The sequence below is a fragment of the Mytilus trossulus genome, chromosome 9 (genome assembly GCF_036588685.1).
Source record: "Mytilus trossulus isolate FHL-02 chromosome 9, PNRI_Mtr1.1.1.hap1, whole genome shotgun sequence".
Classification (NCBI taxonomy): domain Eukaryota; kingdom Metazoa; phylum Mollusca; class Bivalvia; order Mytilida; family Mytilidae; genus Mytilus; species Mytilus trossulus.
In genome coordinates, this window is record NC_086381.1 from 17435767 (window position 1) to 17458409 (window position 22643).

General features: G+C 30.5%; 2 protein-coding genes across 8 annotated transcripts in view; one reads left to right on the forward strand and one right to left on the reverse strand.

Annotated features, from left to right (window-relative positions):
• Window positions 1–3402: 3402 nt before the first annotated feature.
• On the forward strand, window positions 3403–5722 carry LOC134684345 (uncharacterized). Its single transcript, XM_063543632.1, has 4 exons — window positions 3403–3998; window positions 4134–4392; window positions 4594–5208; window positions 5669–5722. Exons 1-4 carry the CDS (start codon window positions 3403–3405, stop codon window positions 5720–5722), a joined length of 1524 nt encoding a protein of 507 aa, XP_063399702.1.
• A 5508-nt stretch (window positions 5723–11230) lies between these two features.
• LOC134685218 (vinculin-like) overlaps window positions 11231–22643 on the reverse strand; it is a 48837-nt gene continuing 37424 nt past the window's right edge. For all 7 annotated transcript variants that reach the window (XM_063544736.1, XM_063544735.1, XM_063544733.1 and 4 more), the window contains 2 exons: window positions 22052–22142; window positions 11231–13937 (listed from right to left, as the gene is read on the reverse strand). In XM_063544736.1, the coding sequence (XP_063400806.1) occupies window positions 13762–13937; window positions 22052–22142 (267 nt within the window). In that variant the 3' untranslated portion in view covers window positions 11231–13761. The remainder of the gene's footprint in view (window positions 13938–22051; window positions 22143–22643) is intronic.

Here is a 22643-nt window from a genome sequence, read left to right on the forward strand (position 1 = left end):
TAAGCTCATACCACATAGTCAGTAATTAAATGTTCCGAAATAAAAATGTAAAACAAGTCAATCGAGGAAACGACCTAACTTATGTACAAAAAATGAACGAAAAACAGATATGTAACACATAAACAAACGACAACCACTGAATTACAGGCTACTGACTTGGGACAGGCCCATATATACATAATTTGGCGGAGTTAAACATGAATAACTCTCAGAAGAGTATACTTCCTATTATTTCTATATAACAGTACTCGGTCGATATTGCTGCTGATAGATAGCTTATCTGAAAGAGTATCATAAGTTCAGTGGGCAGTGCTTTGGTACTTTCATGATTTGCAACATACCATTCTTATTATCTCAGTTTATAAACAAGTTCTAAAAACAAACAGAAACTAAGGTCAAATCTCTAGTAGGTTAATTCGACCTTATGTGGATTTGGCTTTTCATTCTTGACCCTAGTGTATTTAGGTTTTTGTACATATCCTGCTTAACCAGAGAAAATTGCTACAATTGCAACAAATTTATATTGTTATTCTTACTTCAAACTTGCGTGGGAATGTATTCAAATGTCAATATGAAGGATGTACTGTTACAGACAAGTTTGGTAAAATCATTCATAAAGTTGTTGCTTACACAATTTCTTATTGACCTTTTGCTACACCAACTACAACTGAAAACAAAATTCACAGCATCAATTATCGCCTTGCTGATATAAAGTCGCGAGGAAATAAATCTCTATTAGATTTTACCTAACTTTTCAATAATGTATATCCCTTTTGATAATCCGGTATACTTCTGGGTTAAATTTACCTTACTTTTCGTAGGAACACTATTTAACAGCATTTTTCTGAGGATCTCAACAAAAAATTCAGCACGTCGCAAGTTGACTGATTTAACCATTGTTGTTGCTTGTTTAGCAAACACATTGAAGGGCATCTGCATCCTTGTTTCTTCTGTTATTGGACAACATATATCGAACAATATAGATTTCCTCAACGGCACAGGTAAGCATGGAAATAAATTTACTGACTCGCGAACAAATAACGTAAAACAAACATGTAAAGGAGAAATTTTAAGCAGAAACTTGTTTTGTATGTAATTGTTTTTACAATTTGTATAACTAATTATTCAGAACATGTTTGCATCATAGAATGTGATTTAGGGAAAAGGAAAGCTATCAGGAAATTTATAGGGGTGAAAAAAAGGTCATGCGGACAGAATATGGAAATGAAAATTATAAAAGGAAGAATAAAAGACAATCTATTGTATACTTAATTAATGAATATAAGTATCATAATAATAATCAAGACATCAAATAGTATATTAATTTCTTCACTAGCTATATTAATATGTGTATAGCAAAATCCTAGATATTTGCATGGTCATACAATAAGTAAAACCAGTTTTTTCTATTTCAGAGACAGCGAATTTCTTTTTCGATGGCATACACACGTGGAGTATTTTGATACTTAATGTATATCGTTACAAGCTATTGGAAAAACTCACTTCATCTAATGATCAAACGAATGACAAGAACTCTTCCAAAATTAGCCTCCTTTTTTCAATAGTAATCATGAGTGTTTTCTCCATTGCATATGCTGTGAATCTATGGGTAAACAAATTTTCTGATTCGACAAATACTATAATTCGGGTCTTAAACTTACTAGGCAAAGACGCCGCTTTTATGATATCTATCATTTTAAACATCGTTACAATTGCTGGTTTATACAAAGTCCGAAGTAGGAGATATAATTCAATCAGCCCTTTAGCCAGGACATCAACATTTCCAAATGACCCAAAGAGTTCTATTTTACTACGACAATTCATGTTATCGTTGATTTTTCAAGCCATTTTTTACATTGTTCCTGGTATCTTACGCATCACATCTGAATTTATAAATCTTAATTGGGCTTTGAAGACAGACTCCAATGCGTTATATTCATTTTCCGAGATATTGCTTGTGTTGTTTACGCCTTGCGCATTTGGAATTCTCGCAGAACCAAGGAGAGGCTACCTTTTAGAACTGTTTTGTGTGAGAAAATCTTCTGAAGGCGTTACTTATGTGTCTACTGAGAGAAGAAATACACAAAATGTAGGAGAAACACCAGGACAGTGGAATTGCAGAACGATTCAACTCCCTGAGATAGCAAGTAACTTGGCACAATCAACTGAACTACCATTGGATGTTACCACCATGGTGACAGATACTAAAATACAGGGGAGAGATATTAAACGACAGTATCAAGGTAGACAATATTTTACAGATATTAACATGAAGAATGGTACTCCAATGGCATATTCTTTAAAAAGATACATTAAAAAGACTGAGCAATCAACCGATATGAGCATTATCGGAGACCAATCTGAAACAAGTTTTTTTGGGTCATTCTCAGATATTTCTAGAATACAGGGAACTATTCCGATACCGGGGATGCAAGTATCTTTTGTAGATACCAATCAGCGAAGAGGACGATCCATCTCCACAGTTATTCAACGTCCACCGGCATTTCCATCACTAATGCAACGATCTTCGTCCATTGCCGACGTACTTTCTATAATTTAAAAAGATTGATTGGCGTTGATTGCTGTGAAATTCCTTAGAACTGTTGTGCAAATTAAGAGATAACTGTATTGCATTTGAAGCTTTAAGGACGTCCATCGGTAGTTTTACTGTCGCAAATTTAGTTTACCTGGCGACGCGGAGCGGAGACAGGTAAACGGGTATTTGCGACAGTAAAACTACCAATGGACGTCCGAAAAGCTTCAAATACAATACAGTTATCTCTATTCTAATGCAAAACAAGTTTATAATTAAATTTCTATCATTATTTCGGTGTAAAATCTTCATAAAAGAAAATTCCGCGAAAAGATGTTATCTTCTTTGGTCCCTACACGTCATAGGTATGCTTCCGTCGTCAAACATAAACACCGGGCGTTTTCTGGCTTCTGTGCCGCTTCAGAATGCAATAAAATTTGATAAAAAGAAGATTTTTAGACGCAACAATTGAGTTTTTTGTTTATTACTGTAGAAATAACATGTCAATATATTCCGAAATTCAAAATGTCGGCTTCCTTAGTTACAGACAAGGAGATAGAGAATTTTACGCTTGCTGTCATCCAATCAGAACAATTGTTACAAAATAATTGCATTAGAATTTATAATGGTTTACTTTAATAAATTGTTATTTGGATGGAGAGTTGTCTCATTGGCACTCACACCATATCCTCCTATATCTATAAGACATTCTACATTTGTTTTTATACTTATTTATTAAGAAATATACAATTAACAATGATAGTTTAAATATTTGTTTTTTAAATGTTTGTGGACTTAAGAAAAGACTATTGTCTCCTGATTTCATTGACATTTTGCTTGAACATGATATCTGTATTTTTGTTGAAACGATGTTAACTGATTTAGATAATTTAAACTTACCAGACGATTTTATTTATGTCACAAAAAATGGAAAAAAATTTAAAAAAGCATCAGGTGGAATAGTTGTTATTTATAGAAAGAGTTTAGAAAAAGAGTTGAATTTCTATAATACTGAGAGACAATTTGTTTTATGGTTTAAACTTTCGAAATCAATTTTGTCACTTAATTCAGATGTAATTTTTGGTTGTGTTTATGTACCACCTGAAAATTCTAAGTATTCTACTATAGAAGCTTTTGAAGAATTGGAAAATGAATTGAATATCCTTACAAACACTGAAAATAGTTATATTGCCCTAGTCGGCGATTTTAACTCAAAAACTGGGTCTTTACCCAATTATATTATACCTGATGAGTCAGTTGTTAGTATGTTTGATTTAGATTGTGATGCTGATATATTAGATTATTTGTATGATTATGAGAATCTGACTCGAAACAAAATCACCTTACAAAGAGTGTCTCAGTGTACATGTAGACCTAATAAGTATGGTCATAGACTGTTAGAGTTGTGTAGAAAAAATAATTTATGTATTGCAAATTCAAGAGTTGGATCAGATAAAGATATTGGGTAGAAAACATGTAACGATTCAAGTGTTGTTGATTATTTAATTATTTCATCAATGCTCTTCCCTTTGATTGTTTATTTTGAAATTGCTGACTTTATACCGTTATATTCTGATTGTCATTCTTTTATAAATTTTAGACTTCAGGCCACATTTAGTAAATCAGATTCAATTGTTATCAACAATAGAAATGATAAAACTTTTGTCAGGTGGAAAAGTGAACAGAAATCTGAATACGTTGATCGAATTCACAATGATCCTGAAGGTATTTTGACCACTGTTATGAATAAACTGGACGAATTGTCCGTAAATAATGATGCAACTCAAAATGATATAAACAATATAGTTTTAGATATCAGCAAAAATTTTAAAGATGCGGCAGCAGAAACGTTTGGGAAGGTAAATAAACATAAACATTTTTACAAACATGAAAATTCAAAACCTTGGTTTAATAGAAAATGCTCGATGAGTAGAAAAAAATTTCATAAAGCTCGAAAGAGATATAGTTTTTTGAAAAATGCTGAAAACAGAAGTAAAATGAGACAAGCTAGTAAAGAACATAAAATAACATTAAATAAATCTTTTGCAAACTATCAACAGAGAGCTGCTGATGAGTTGCGTAACATTTCTAAAAAGGACACAAAAGCTCTATGGAAAATCCTTAATAATCTAAATGATAGTAAAAAAAAAGATAACAATGACGATATATCTCTAAAAGCATTGTATGATCATTTTAAAATACTAAATGAAACTGTTGAGACAGAAAATGATTTCGAACAAGATTTGGAATTTAATACTCTATCAGACGATGTTGAGTTATTTTTAAACAGTCCAGTAACAGAAGATGAAATTAAAAAAGTTGTTTCAAACTTAAAAAATGGCAAAGCTTCAGGTAGTGATGAAATTTTAAATGAGTATATAAAGAATACAATTGACGATTTAATGCCAATTTATGTTAAGCTATTCAATTTGATTTTAGATACTGGAATTGTTCCAGACAGTTGGTCTAATGGAATCATGATTACTATATTTAAAAATAAAGGATCAAGATCTGATCCCGAAATGTACAGAGGAATCACTTTGAATTCATGCTTTAGTAAAACTTTTTCTGCTATGTTGAATTACAGGTTAAATAATTATGCAGATCACGTAGACCTGATTTCAAAGTCACAAGCAGGTTTTCGTAGAGGATTCTCTACTGTTGACAATATATTTGTATTGTATTCTTTAATTACTATATATTTTTCATTTGGTAAGAAGCTATTTTGCACTTTTATAGACTTTAAAAGCGCTTTTGACACTGTATGGAGGTCAGGATTGTGGCAAAAAATGCAAAAATCAAACATTAAAGGTAAACTATTTAATGTGATCTATAATATGTATCAAAATATAAAAACATGTGTCAAGAAAGGAAATGAATTTTCCGAATTTTTTATATCTCATACAGGAGTAAAACAAGGTGAAAATCTATCACCTTTTTTATTTTCTTTGTTTCTAAATGATTTAGAAAGTTATTTTGTGGAAAATAATATAGAAAGTCTAAATAATATTTCAAAGCTGTGCTTGGAATCATTAGAAATGTATGTTAAATTGTTTATTATACTGTACGCAGATGATACTGCGCTATTGTCTGAAAGTGTAGAAGGATTACAAAAAACCCTTGTATGTTTTGAAGAATATTGTAAAAAATGGAAGCTTAAGATTAACACAAGCAAAACCAAAGCAGTGATTTTTAGTAAAAGGAAAGTAAAACGAAATCAGAATTTTATGATATATGGTGAAAAAATTGAAATAGTTGATTCCTACTGCTACCTTGGTGTACTTTTCAATTACAACGGTAGCTTTTGTACAGCACGAAAAAAACTTCTTGTTCAAGCACAGAAGTCTTTGTATGCTCTATACCGAAAAATAAAAAATATGTGTATTCCCGTCGATTTGCAGCTTAAACTTTTTGACTCATTGGTTAGTCCTGTTTTATTATATGCTTCAGAGGTATGGGGATTTGAAAATAAAGAAAGCATTGAGAAAATACACCTTCAATTTTGCAAAAACATTTTGAAATTAAGAAGCAGTACACCAAATTATATGGTGTATGGGGAACTCGGAAGATTCCCTTTGGAAACCATTATTAAACGTAAAATGGTGTTGTTTTGGAATAACTTGTTATCGGAAAATAACAAGTTATCTTCCATTATGTATAAATTAATGCTCAAATTACATTTTCAAAACCCCACAAAATTTAAATGGATTACGTACGTTAAATCCATATTTGATGAAAATGGAATTAGTTTTATTTGGCAAAATCAACTTCCATTGGATAAACTGGGATTAAAGAACATTATTTCACAAAAACTGAATGATCAATTCATCCAACATTGGTTTTCACAAATGAATAACTCTTCAAGAGGTGCATTTTATTCATTTTATAAAGAGGAATTTCGTTTGGAAACCTATTTGATAAAGTTGAAGCTGTGTGACAGGATTTATATGGCAAAACTCAGATGTTCAAATTTAAAAATTCCTGTAGAAACGGGAAGATGGTCCGGAATTCCAAAAAATGCACGAATTTGTCATCTTTGTGGAAATGGAATAGGGGATGAATTTCATTAACTTTTTAAATGTCAAAAACAGGAAATAAAACTGCTTAGAAATAAATATATTCCACAATATTATACTGCAAATCCAACGGAGTACAAATTGAAACAGCTTTTAACATTTTGTCATGTAGAACTTTACAAAGACTTAGCAATATTTTTAAAAATTCTTACACGATACTTGTGATTTATGTTGGTTTTTAGTTGAAACTTATGGTAGTTTGTAAATTGACATTTGCTATATTTTCTCATGTATGTAGCATTATTATGTTTAGTGTGAATGTATTGAGTACAAACATGTGTATACGTGTATATATGATGTCCTCTTGTACACCTATGTGTCTGAGGTTTATTAATAAAGTATTGTCTATTATTGTCTATTAACTGTTATAACAATTATCTATTCAATAAAACTTAGATTTAACTTTTTTTTTTGTCAACACCTATCTTCACATTCAACGTTGGACCTTCAGGGTACAAAATTAAACTTGTTGTGATATTTCCACTTATAATTATTCGATAAGTAGACAAATTTCTAATTAATGTTTTTTTATAGATGCATCCTTCTGTACTATACAGTTCTACAAATTTAGTTTTAAATCGATATTGAATCATGCATGGAAAAACGGGTTTGGACCAACCTATAAGGGAACAAAGATTCTGTTATGAGGAGCATCTAAATTGCACGCATAATCCCTTACACCAAACAAAGCTGAACTATTGGTATAAGTATTTGGTAAACAAACCAAAACAATAAAAACCTAAAATTGTCTAATGAATCATTACAGTGAGGTCAAGGTCCGATGATACCGACAAGACAGACATGTTGAAGTTGCAAGGAACTTATATATAAAACATAGTAATACAACAACTACAAGAAGTGAGAAATTCACATAACAAAAAAAGGCTGAACCGTGATATGAGGTCAAGTATAATGAGCAGCCGGAAACTTCGTCGAATAAGGTATATGCATACAAGGTATGAAGCATCCATGTTTTTCCTTCTGAGATATAAAGCTTTACACAAATGGTTTACGCTACGCCAACATATAGTAATATATGTGTCTCGCATACTGCGATTTCCGTCGGGCGCAGGCGTGCCAACAACTATAAAACACATTCAAAATTCTAAATTACCATTTTCATTTTAGTGTCAAAATATAAGTATACCTATTATTTTGGGCACTCAAAGCTGAGACTACTATAACTATGTGTTATAGTAGTCTCAGCTCAAAGGAAAGACAGGCAAAAAGCGAAAACAGTAACCATGACCAATGGTACCAGAATTTTGATGCAACAAATTGTGGGTTTAAAAGATCACTTGTTCCCTCCGTTTAATTATAAAGAAAATAAGAGTAACTGCTATAATAAAACAAGTTGAACTTATCAAAAACAAAGGCAACCAGATGCTTCGCAGGGCGTAGCTTTATACGACCGCAGAGGTTGAACCCTGAACGGTTGGGGCAAGTATGGACACAACATTCAAGCTGGATTCAGCTCTAAAGGAGTAAGTTCGGTAAGGGCCATATTTGGCCTCAATTATAAAGTTCATATTTACAAGACAATAAATGTTTTAAGTTGCCTTAAAGACATGTTAGATAGTTAAACAGAAATGTTTTTGCCAACGTTTTATTCTAACACGTTGATTTTTACATCCAAAAAAGGTCAAGATAAGGAATTTTGGTGAAATTTGACAAAATCAGCTAGATTTCACCCAAATAAAGGACCAGGAAACATAGAGCGCAGGCGTCGACAGGCTTTAGATTCAAATAAGACATGTGAAATGTCTTTACAAACATTATTTTAAAAGATCTTTGTTGTCGACATATGCGCTCTATGTTTCCTGTCCACAAATCTATGGAAATTCACCCATTTTTATTGATTTTTTCGTGAAAAATCAATATGAGTACAACTTGTGACGTCATAATGAAACGCAGAAACATTAAATTTTCAACAAAATGGTTTATATCCTAGCTAGTCAATGTATTAGCTATAATTTATCGTGATATTGGTCGATAAATCCGAATTTGAAATTTACGCTAAAAAAGGGGGCCATTTTAGGACCTTATCGAACATACTCCTTTGGATTGTGATTAAATAGTTGACACAGCATAGGTTTCTGACACAGAATGAATGTGTTCTAATGAACTTAAATTTTTTGTTTTCTCTTAGAGCAATTCACTATGCTGTTCAATATTAATCCTCTCAAAAAAATGTTTGAAGAAATTTTCTTTTTATTTATGAAATTTCATATGAGAAAAATTGAACCCAATTTTTTAATCACATCCCCCTTTCCCTTATTCCAAAACTAATCTCAATTAAAATATTCTAATGGAGTTTGCAACAATAACTACTCATTTAAATACATCATAAAATATTAAGATGTAAAAAAACTGCTTGTTATCACTGAATGGTAAAGATTATTTAAATTTATCAGTTGGTAGTAAAAAGTGAATATACATTGTATATTGTATATAACAAAGATTTAAGTTGATTCTGGACAAAGAAAGATAACTCCAATTAAAAAAAAAAATTTGAAATAAGATATTTCTTGCTTACTATTTTGGACAAAGAAAGATAACTCTAATTAAAAAAAAATTTGCTATTTCACAATATTGTGAAATTATATATTTCTTGCCATTGCACAATACTGTGCAATTGAAAAGACTTGCTATTGCACAATACTTAATATAATAATTTTAGATCCTGATTTGGACCAACTTGAAAACTGGGCCCATAATCAAAAATCTAAGTACATGTTTAGATTCAGCATATCAAAGAGGCCCAAGAATTTATTTTTTGTTAAAATCAAACTTAGTTTAATTTTGGACCCTTTGGACCTTAATGTAGGCCAATTTGAAAACGGGACCAAAAATGAAGAATCTACATACACAGTTAGATTTGGCATATCAAAGAACCCCATTTATTCAATTTTTGATGAAATCAAAAAAGTTTAATTTTGGACCCAGATTTGGACCAACTTAAAAACTGGGCCAATAATCAAGAATCTAAGTACATTTTTAGATTCAACATATCAAAGAACCCAACCGATTCATTTTTTGTCAAAATCAAACTAAGTTTTCAAAATTTGCGGTCGTATAAAAATTAAAATCACAAAAATACTGAACTCCGAGGAAATTCAAAAAGGAAAGTCCCAAATGAAATGACAAAAACAAAACCTCACACACATCAAACGAATGGACAACTGTCATATTCCAGACTTGGCATAGACATGTTTTTATGAAGAAAATAGTGAATTAACCTTGGTTTTATAGCTAGCTAAACCTCTCACTTGTATGACAGTCGTTTAGGAGTATCTTTTCATTAAATGAAATTGACAGGTGTTTATCTATGTCCAAATCTACTAAATCTATTGGAAAGTTACAAATCTAGATAACAAAAAAACACTGAGGGACTCACATATACTCAAAAAATATCAGGCCCGGTATTGTTGATAAGACCAGCATTTCCTGTCATTTAATCATCAATCGTCAAGCAAATTCTCACTCATTCAAAATGTCAGTCGGTAAAAGGATTTAACAAACTGGTATAAAAAAAACTTTGATGTCATTTATGTATTTTTAAGGATGTATGCATCTCATTCACACTTCCCTGGGCAGTTTCTCATTAACTGAAGTATTGTTTTTAATTGCTAAATGAATGCTGGTAATTGTGAAGCAAAACTGGAGTAATCTTTATCAGACAATGAAAAATTCAAACAAAATTTGGTTTGTAAATACCAAGTATGTTATTCGGATATTGTGTATAATGAAGACTGATGCTAATTCATTTGATTAGACTTTCAATATTGGAACCATAACTTGGTCATTAATTTTATAGTAGAGACCAAAACTGTTTGCTAGTACCAATCCTTCACATTCCTTAAATGTGTGATTGTTATATTACCAATATTCTTCACACTATCAAGAAGCAAGAAGACATATTGTTGACTGAATTTTTCACATTTAAAATTCTCTGTAGCTTTATTTGAGGAGATTAACTGAACATGTAGTCTAAAAAGTAAAAACACAAAAATACTGAACTCCGAGGAAAATTCATCAAGGAAAGTCCAAAATTAAAAGGCAAAATCAAAAGTCCAAACACATCAAACAAATGGATAACATCTGTCATATTCCTGACTTGATACAGGCATTTTCTAATGCAGAAAATGGTGGATTGATGTACCAATTGTCTTATTGACAGCAAAAAGTGAAGTATCATTGGACTTTGAAGTAAAAGCTATTGTTACATTTTCACTAATTCTTTTTTATCCTTTACTGACCTGTTGGTTAATTTTCGAGAATTTAAATGTCTCAAATGGATAAATATCATATAATGGCAGTTTTTATCTGATAGTTAATTTCTATGTATGTTGCATTCTCGTTTGTTTTTTGTTGCACTAAAGTGTTTTGTTTTATAGTTTTCCTCTTACAGTTGATGAGTTTCCCTCGGTTTTGGTTTATTAAACCAATTTGTTTTCTCTTAATCAACTTTTGACTTTTGAACAGCAATATACTACTGTTGCCTTTATTTACACTCAATACAGTGGTAGATTCTATATGCACATGGGGCATACTAGTCATCAGTATTATATCATCTAGTCGTAAGGGCGGTGGGTACTATTAAAACATAAAAATGTAGGCATTCTATTTCTATAAAATGTTTATTGGTTGTAAAGTTGTATATCTTGTACAAATAAGCCAATAGCTATATATAAACTAACAACTGGGTAAATATGAAAGACTATCTATGGTATTGCAAGTCGTTGCTAGTGTAAAATTTATGATTGACAATTTAGACAAAATTAAGTTGTGTGGGTTTTTTTAAACTTTAAAAAACCAACAAATTAAAAAAAATATTGAAAGGAGGATAACACATATCAAATGTAACATGAAAGGAGAATTTCTTTTTGGTTTGGTAAGGTAAACAACATCAGGTGGTAATAGCATCTACATATGCTTAATATATGATATTTAAATATATTCCAAAACACTCTATATGTATTTCAAAATTAAATTGTGCCACTAAATTTGCTTTTGTGAAACAGTAGGTCAAACTATATCTAAAACAACTCATAAATTTACAAATGAACACTTTTTTTTAAACTGAGAATTACGTTCTTTATCAAAGATTTTTAATACCCAAACAAACAACTGACTATATGAGAATATTTTTCTTCATTATGATGTATATATTCTAGCTTTATCAACACATAAAAAACTTCTTAAATGAAAACTATTTCTTTCCTCAAGTCTGCAATAATATCAAATGGATCAGAAGAGGTAAACACAATTAAAAAAGGCACATCCAGGGGGTATCCCCATTATTATTGAAACATATTTTTATTATTACTGCCACACACGCTATTGTATTTGAAATATCATTTAAAAATGCATTCTTTTATTCAATCTACTATTATTTCCATTAATTTTTTAAATCTTTTCTTTAAATCGTCTTTTGATGGTCAACACATTATATGAATAAAACCTAAAAGAGAACTTGAGTTATTTTCAAATTTAAGTACAAAGTTATGCAGGAATCAAGTTTTTTAATTGATATTGCTTAGAAAAGAATTTTCTGAACACAAAAAAAAAACAATCTTCTATTCTGCAGTCAGATTCTTGATACCATGACAGTTCATTATTTCAATTATTTAGCAAAAAAAGAAAGTTCATAATATCTTTTATATAGTAAAAAAAATCCTATCAAGATATATTAAATCAAAAACAAATCCTAATTAATAATAAAACCAAACAAGCAATATATTAAATAAAACTAAAAATAATAACATCTCAACATGCTTTGTCTCAAAATGTACAATTTATCTCAGTAATACAACTCATACATCCAACCTTACATTATCAATGCAGATTAAGACTTTTTTTTAAATATCCAAACCTTAAGAAGAGGAAAAGTTTTTATGTATTTCTAATAAATTAGCCATTTCAGATAGAATAGACATTAATTTTCAAAAGCTGTTAGGATTTGTATCACCTTAAAACAAATACCATACTTGTAACTTAAATTTAAAGTAATTCATGACATACAAAGATTTCTGTAAGAATTTACACAAAATGGCTGATTTTATCATAATCATTTTACAGACATGTATCATCATTCATTCTCATTAATGTATAAAATGCATCAAATTTGATATTGATAGAAATCTATGTAAAACTACATATTTATTTGCATATTCTATATACATAGCACCATTTATTTTCACATGTTTAAATGAACTAAAAACTTTATATACTATTAAATAAACATACCAAACTTTCCAAAATAAAGCGTGTTCAAATATCAAAATGAAGCTATTTCACAGGTGGACTGACATTTAAAACAAATTGGTAATTAATATGAACGATTGTAAATTGCTCTATCAAGAGAATTAATTCACTTATCTTGTTTTTACTTCACAGGCACTATTTGAAAAATAGTTTAAGTACTTTGTCTTATAAAAAGGAATGATAATTATATCAAATTTTTTCTTCAGAAATCTAGTTCAACAACTGAAAACAACTTTAGGGTGTAGATCAATTTGGTAAAAACCTATTTGTTCACACGATTGAAAACAAAGTTTAGCCTCATGTTAATAGACTCAAAGTCACGTTACCCAACATATTGCAGTTATACAATAAGCAATATTAAAACATGGTACCAGGCTCATAGTCACGTTACTCAACATATTGTAGTTATTCAATAAGCAATATTTAAATGAACATTTGGTGTTAAAGTTAATATTTCATAAAGAAATTCCAACAGATAGCTGTAAATTAATGCTGACAATAAACCCACATACATGTGTTATATTAAAATAATGAATGAAAAGTGTGAACAAATATACAGTATATGTACCATGCAAAACATTTACACATCTAAAAAATGTGGAAAAAATATCAGCAGTCACTAGGTGTGCATATTTTGCTATATCTAAAAAAAGCACTAATTTTACATCAAATTAGATGTATTATTCCATGATTACATTTATCAAATTTTTTCATTACTACAAATATAACAAAAATGCTTTACAAAAAAACCCCATCTTTTTTCTGTTAACATATCTAAAACAGTATCTTTAATAGTTCTTCTAAGAATACGATAAAAATGATTGTAAATATATCTGATCTTCATTTGTATTGTCTATCAATTTAAAAATCCTAGCATTGGTTTTCTTAAGAAGTGGTGGTGTACCATGGTCTTCTACGATGCCAACGAATCTGGTACCCAGAGTCTACACGGATCTTGATGGAGGCAGCTTCAGCAGCACGAACTGTTTCCTTCACAGCTTGCATCAGATTTTGGGCATTACCAACCAACATTTCAGTGGCTTCTTGATCCTCTTCAGAACCTACGATCAAAGAAAACTTGTTTTAAAGTTTAGAAACAAGAGTGGGGTTTTTTCCAAAGTTTTCTACATAGAGGCAATTTCCTATTTACAAAAATTGGTCAATTATAATTAATAGATTTTTTAAGGTCAAATTGTATTGCTTTAGTGTTTCAAGTTTAAAAGTGCTTAAGTCTAACACTTCATGCAAAATGTGAGAAAACAACAGTAAAATACACCTGTTCTATAGCTGATAAACAATCTCCAAGCGATAATCTAAGACCACTCACTGACTGACATCAAAGAGGTGTTGCTTGTCTATAAGAATTTATCACATGTTCTTCAAGGTGGCCAACATTAAACATACCTGCCAACTATCACTATTTGTGGGGGATATCCCCCATGGAGGCTACCAAATTGAAATTTTGAAAGAGCAATTTTGTCCACAATTTTAAACAAAACACTTAATTTTACAATGTTTCCAGGCTTATAAAAGTATGAAGAAGCCAAAAACAACTTTAAAATGTATTTGAAGGCCCCCTTGAAGGTCTTTTAGGACTATGACAGCAATCTTGCATGCAAAACCCCCAGGGGCATTTTCAAAAGTTGGCAGGTATGATTAAATATAACTGAGAATTATTTATAATTTTCTTGGAAATGCACTAACTAAAACTTCTAAATGATATATATAAGAAATTTAACTAAAATTACTGATAAATTCACGACTGAAAAAATAAATTAATCCAGGTGAAATAACTTATAAGATTAATTCTGACGTATTTAAACTGGACATTCCTATACTTGAAGTTAATTTTTGCACAACAGAATTTTGAAAAACGAAAAGAAATCAATATGTATATGCTATTATTTATATTTTGTTAAAACAATTGATCTAAAATTGTCTTCATGAAAATTAATCAACTTCTATAGAAGTATTTATTGTCCCCAAAGCAATGCAAAGCAAAAGACTTAGAAATACCAGGCTTTCATCTGTCTGTCTGTTTAGTCTTGTAAGCACTATCACATGTTAAATTCTTGCAAGATTTTTTATCAAACTTATATCAGAGGTTTATATCAGTAAATATAAAAGAAAGAAGATGTGCTATGATTGCCAATGAGACAAAGGTCCACAAGAGACCAAAATGACACAGAAATTAACAACTATAGGTCACCGCATGGCCTTCAATAATGAGCAAAGCCCATATCGCATAGTCAGCTATGAAAGGCCCCGATAACAATGTAAAACAATTCAAACGAGAAGACTAACAGCCTTATTTATATGACAAAATTATCAAAAAACAAATATGTAACGCATAAACAAACGACAACCACTGAATTACAAGTCTTTGATATGCTGGAAAACCAGTGCTGATCAACTATTTTGAAAAAAGTTATATCCCTTGGAAATATAAAATATGGAATTTTGTGTTGTTAGCACTCACATGTGTATAATTATTGTTAAATTTAAATCAAACTTATATCAAAGGTTTATATCAGCAATTGATTAAACAAGTTTGAAAATCTGTTTTTTTCTAAACTATTCCCCTTGGACAAATGAAATTAGAGCAACATAGGGGTACATGGTTCTTTTATTTCACTGGCAAAAGGATGGTTTTCATAATGGAATTTTTGAATTTTGATATTCCTGAATTTTTTGTTTTTTATATTTATTGAATCAAGAAAATATCAAAGCATTTGAATCTAAGAAACCTTTAATATAAATTGATAAACTTAAAACTGCTTCAGAATTTTCCATTTTAGTTTCTTATAGGTTGTAATAAACTACATGTCTAAGATTAATTTCATATAAAAGCTTCTGTTTAGGTGTAAGGATTGTGTACTGAAAGTAAAACATTAACTTTGAAACTCTTCACTTTTTTCACCACAGAAAAGCCAAAACCTACTGTTAAGGAATTTCTTTTATAAGGACTTGGTTTCACAATACAAAATGTGATTTTTTTTTACTTTATATTATACAAAGCTGAATAATATGTGCATCAAAGTAAAAACAATAATTCAAAGATAAAGATCTATATCCTTTTGATCCAAATAAGCATTTTTTACAATTGAAAATTTAAAGCTTTTCACATACATACACTGACTTAAATAATAAACCACTTGCAAAATTGTACCATATTTGCAATCATTATACCATTATTCACCAAGCCCAATCTATATAATACTCATTCTTATATGAAATTGTTTAAAACATACTCATATGAAGATGCAGATGCAGAAATGGGCATTTTTTAATCATTCAAATCAAACAATGCATGTATAATCTTGATGAAGACTTATTTTTGTTAGTCAAAGTATAGAAATATTAAAGTACCACGTCCAAGTCAAAACACACTGCATCATGCTCAACAACAAGACAAAAGACAAATCATGCCGTGCCTAGCAGCTGCAGTTTTAAACATATTATATGTCCTTGCTAGAGATCTTCAATTGGTTTTATCAGCACTTAATTTGTTTGAAATATTGTTGATTCATCATTATTTGCTGGATACCAATTTTGTGGATTTTGTGGGTACAGGTGAACCAGGAATCTAAATAATCAACAAATTACAAACTTCTATAGGCTTGTATGCAAATTTTTGTAAAACCATGAAATCAAATATTTTAGAAATTGTAAATTTTCCTAAATCCACTAAAATTGGTACCCACGTAAAATAAATCAATCCACAGCATAATTTTAAAAATAATCAACATGCTCTGCAGACAATAGAGACACATATAAACCATAACCACACTAAGTAATGATAATTATTCAGGGTTCTACAATATATATATCATTATCAAGTCATTATTTTTATTTCTTTTGGCAGCAAATTGCATTATTTAAAGTGTAAAACATTTACTACAAACCGTAACATCAAGAAATTTAACTCCCATTTTCCTGCATAACTTTGCAAAATTTAATTGTATAAAAGTCCTACACTGTCATAAAAGTATTTGCATGAAATATGAAGTAAGTTTTTTTTAAATGATAAGAATGCATTTGATTAATGAAATATGTTATTCTCTTATCCCAACAAGCAGCAATAAGTAAAATTAGTCAAGTTATTGTAGAAGCCTGAGTTTCCGATATTCTCCTTTGTCTAATATTAAATACATCACTTGTGGCTTAAACTTACTGGATTCTGTTTCCATGGCAACAGGTTACAGAAGCAGGCAGAAATAAAAACAAAACAAAAAAGCATATATTAGTTGTCAATCAATACAAAGCTATGTACTTTAATGATAAACCCAGCTGTATTTAGTTTCTGTTTTTAAATTCTGAAATACTTTAATAAAATTTCAATAATTTTACTATTTCAAAAAAGACAAAATTTAAATTAATCTAATAAATGCAATGGAATAAGTATTGCATTTATTAAAACTTGTATGTAAAATTTTGATCTCATTAAAAAATAAAAATTTGCTTAATTTTTTTTTAAAATAGATAATTTTTTTAGTTCAAAAATATATAATTCAACAATGAAAAAACAATTTGCATTAAGTCTTGACAGTAGGTTTATCATTAAAAGAATTGGCAAAATATTCATCATGCATTTAAGAAAGCAAAGGCATTGTGTCATTAAAATTGTAGAGCTTATTGAAAGAAAGTAGTCATCATGATGCTTAATATGCAATGTTGGTTAGTAACATTTGTATTGTCCTGGGTCAACATTCTGGTCAAGAGGGTTTCAGTAAAGAATTAAAAAGCATTAAAATATAAAATTCATACACTCCTGTTCTGTTCATAAATAAAAGACATAAAACATTACTTATTATATACAAATAAGAATATGATATGGAATAATGGCCAAATAGACAATTACTCCACAAAGACCTAACACTAAGAACCAACACATAAATTGGTCAGTTCATAATTTTTTTTTGATTCAGACAAAATGTTTATTTTGATAACTATTTACAAATATTTTCAATATCCAGCAAAAGTTATACCATTAAGATTTACTTTATGAAATCTTTTATGGTACTCAACATTCTTACCTCTTTATGATTTATACTACCATCCACGGTTTGTTCAATATAATATATATAGAAAGTGGAACCAAGAAAGCTTATCAAAGCTTTTTAATCCAAAACATTTTAACCCATGCATTTTCGTATTATACATCTTTTGCTCTGACAATATTGGATCTGAACATTCCTGATAAGGATGATTTTTTATCTACTCAAAAGGATCATATTTTTTAAATTTTACAGGGAAAAAAATACATATGAAACTCAGGAAGTTGGGATTTTATATTTGTCTGGAATAGTTGGTTCTTTTGTATGTCAATTCTTAACTCATATTGATTATAATAATTTAATCAGTGCTATCACATCAATCTGGAGTCAAATCATGTGAATATCAAATTAGCTAAATATGAAGGAGAAATCACACAACTTAGTTGTTTTCCTTATCCCCTATTGTCTTTGTAAAACTTGGAAGAGGGGAGATGATGTAAAAGGAAATGACACCCACAAGATTTATTTGTTTTAAGACTTCTTCATAGGAAAACAAATAATTAAAGGTCATATCAAAAGCCAGCATCAAAACTTCAGAACAACTTTAAACATAGGACTATTTGTATTAACCTAAACCTCATTTATTATTCACTATTTTGTTTATCAACTGAACTTAAGCTATTCAAACATTTGTAAGGTATTAGAATCAATATTACTGGAATGAAGCAGAATAATTCTGGTAAATTTACCTTACATTTACCATGGTCCTACCTGAAATTTTTTTGTAGTTTTAAAAATTCAAATAAATTTCATAGCTTTGAAAAGAAAATGCCAAGTGATCTAATACTTTACTGATAGGAATGATACTGAAGGTATTCCAGAAAGAATAACAACAAAGGGTAACATGTTTACTGTGGTCTATAGTTTGATCAGATTATAGAATAATTAGGTCAACATATCATCTTGAGGTACCCCTAAATACAAAATTTGAACAGTAGGAACATATTTGAAAACATCACATCACAAGGATTAGTGGTGGTCATTATAACGTGCTGGGAGGAAATTCAATGGTAAAAACTGCATTCATTGGTCAAATCTAAATCATCACTACTGACAAACTTTAGGAAAAATCTCAATTATTAGTCATAAACTACAAGTCAGGGTCATCCCATGCTAAGTTAACTTTACCGCAAGATATTTCACCACCATCTGGGGCTGGTACAGGTTCTATGGTAGAAATAAATCATTATGACATTTTCATGGGATCGACAGCTGTAAATGTTTCCTTGAAATACAGTAAAGGACCTAATGTTGTATTTGGATATGCCTGCTCCTTACTTGCAATGCTTAAATCTCACATAACTCTCTTAAATATCACTGGGTTTACTTATTTTTTTTCATTAAAAGTATACTAAAGGTGACTGATTCATTACTCTAAAACGTGTTATTTACAAAAACAAAATTCTGATGATTATTTTTTCTATCTTGGTTATAAGTTTATATGGTTAAATTAATAGCTGAATCCATACAATTTTCAAAATATCTTATTCCTGTCTTTTTTATTTTCTAGATATACTATGTTACCTGACACACAGAATTTTATGGGAACATCATCTATACTTACAATATATAGAACATGGTCAATTCACAGCTTAACTTAACAATACCTACACTGCCCTGGTCAAAAGAAAGTTAGCAGCAAAACAAATGTTAAACTTCTAATGTATAACCAATATTGATAAAACAATTATCAATTTGCACTACAGTATGTATATAAAAACTTTGCAAAGATTTAAAGTTAATGTAAAAATATTAACTAGAGGCTCTAAAGAGCCTGTGTCGCTCACCTTGGTCTATGTGCATATTAAACAAAGGACACAAATGGATTCATGACAAAATTGTATTTTGGTGATGGTGATGTGTTTGAAGTTCTTACTTTACTGAACGATTTTGCTTCTTACAATTATATCTATCATGAACTTTGCCCATTAGTAACAGAGAACTATATTTGGTAAAAATTTACATAAATTTACCAAATTAATGAAAATTGTTAAAAATTGACTATAAAGGGCAATAACTCCTAATGGGTCAATTGACCATTTAGGTCATGTTGACTTATTTGTAGATCTTACTTTGCTGAACATTATTGCTGTTTACAGTTTATCGCTATCTATAATAGTATTCAAGATAACCAAAAACGGCAAAATTTCTTTAAAAATTACCAATTGGAGGGCAGCTACCCAACAACCAGTTGTCCAATTCATCTGAAAAATTCAGGGCAGATAGATATTGACTTGATTAACAATTTAACTTCTTGTCAGATTTGCTCTAGATGCTTTGGTTTCATAGTTATAAGCAAAAAACTGCATTTTACCCCTATGTTCTATTTTTAGCCGTGGCGGCCATCTTGGTTGAATGGCCAGGTCATCGGACACATTTTTCAAACTAGATACCCCAAAGATGATTGTGGCCTAGTAGTTTCAGTGGAGATTTTGTAAAAGATTACTTAGATTTATGAAAAATGGTTAAAGATTGACTATAAAGGGCAATAACTCCTAAAGGGGTCAACTGACCATTTTGGTCATGTTGACTTATTTGTAGATCTTACTTTGGTGAACATTATTGCTGTTTACAATTTATCTCTATCTATAATAATATTCAAGATAATAACCAAAAACAGCAAAATTTCCTCAAAATTACCAATTCAGGGGCAGCAACCCAACAACCGATTGACCGATTCATCTGAAAATTTCAGGGCAGATAGTTCTTGACCTGATAAACATTTTTATCCCATGTCAGATTTCCTCAAAATGCTTTGGTTTCTGAGTTATAAGCCAAAAACTGCATTTTACCCCTATGTTCTATTTTTAGCGGTGGCGGCCATCTTGGTTGGTTGACCAGGTCACCCCACACATTTTTTAAACTAGATACCCCAAAGATGATTGTGGCCAAGTTTGGATTAATTTGGCCAAGTAGTTTCAGAGGAGAAGATTTTTGTAAAAGATTACTTCAATTTACGAAAAATGGTTAAAAATTGACTATAAAGGGCAATAACTCCTAAATGGGTCAACTGACCATTTTGGTCATGTTGACTTATTTGTAGATCTTATTTTGCTGAACATTATTGCTGTTTACAATTTATCTCTATCTATAATAATATTCAAGATAATAACCAAAAACAGCAAAATTTCCTCAAAATTACAAATTCAGGGGCAGCAACCCAACAACCGATTGACCGATTCATCTGAAAATTTTAGGGCAGATAGATCTTGACCTGATTAACATTTTTATCCCATGTCAGATTTCCTCAAAATGCTTTGGTTTTTGAGTTATAAGCCAAAAACTGCATTTTACCCCTTTGTTCTATTTTAAGCCGTGGCGGCCATCTTGGTTGGTTGACCAGGTAACGCCACACATTTTTTAAACTTGATACCCCAAAGATGATTGTGGCCAAGTTTGGATTAATTTGGCCAAGTAGTTTCAGAGGAGAAGATTTTTGTAAAAGATTACTTTAATTAACGAAAAATGGTTAAAAATTGACTATAAAGGGCAATAACTCCTAAACGGGTTAACTGACCATTTTGGTCATGTTGACTTATTTGTAGATCTTACTTTGCTGAACATTATTGCTGTTTACAGTTTATCTCTAACTATAATAATATTCAAGATAATAACCAAAAACAGCAAAATTTCTTCAAAATTACCAATTCAGGGGCAGCAACCCAACAACCGATTGACCGATTCATCTGAAAATTTCAGGGCAGATAGATCTTGACCTGATAAACATTTTTACCCCTGTCAGATTTGCTCTAAATGCTTTGGTTTTTGAGTTATAAGCCAAAAACTGCATTTTACCCCTATGTTCTATTTTTAGCCGTGGCGGCCATCTTGGTTGGTTGACCGGGTCACGCCACACATTTTTTAAACTAGATACCCCAATGATAATTGTGGCCAAGTTTGGTTTGATTTGGCCCAGTAGTTTCAGAGGAGAAGATTTTTGTAAAAGTTAACGACGACGGACGACGACGACGACGGACGACGACGGACGACGACGGACGACGACAGACGACGACGGACGACGACGGACGACGGACGCCAAGTGATGAGAAAAGCTCACTTGGCCCTTCGGGCCAGGTGAGCTAAAAATGAAGGTAGGCTGATGATAAATAAGTGTATACCTTGTGCTCCCAACATGGTTGCCTTCACTGTTGATAAAATCTTTAGCTGGGTACCAATTGTAGGAATTCTCTCACAAACTTGCAATAAGTTCTGTTTAAAGGAAATACATCTATCTAAATATTTATCAAAGTTTAAAACGGGTCTAGATGCCATTACTGATATCAAAAACATTGATTAACTAATCACTGGCAAAATTTACTAAACTAAGAGATTCTTCTGAGATTTGGCTTTTAAATATAAATATAATGGTATTATAAACTTAAACAAAGGATGTTATTTAAATTATCTAAAATACTTTCATTTTGAAATTCAAATTGTCAATAAGGTACAGAAAAGATGGCCTTATCTAGCTCCTCCCTCGTCAATATTAAGGTGAAATTCAACAATCGCTAGTTGCATGCAAAATTTCATAAACATCTTGACATATTGCTCTTTTATGATTCATAAGTAAAAGAAGTAATGTCATTTCACACAATTTGTTAGATTAACAACCATGATATATGATTGTGCTTTTACATAGAAAATGATGATGGAAGTTTTTAACAACCTTGACTGGTTATAAAGCCCTTGCACCATCAGTAGAATATATAA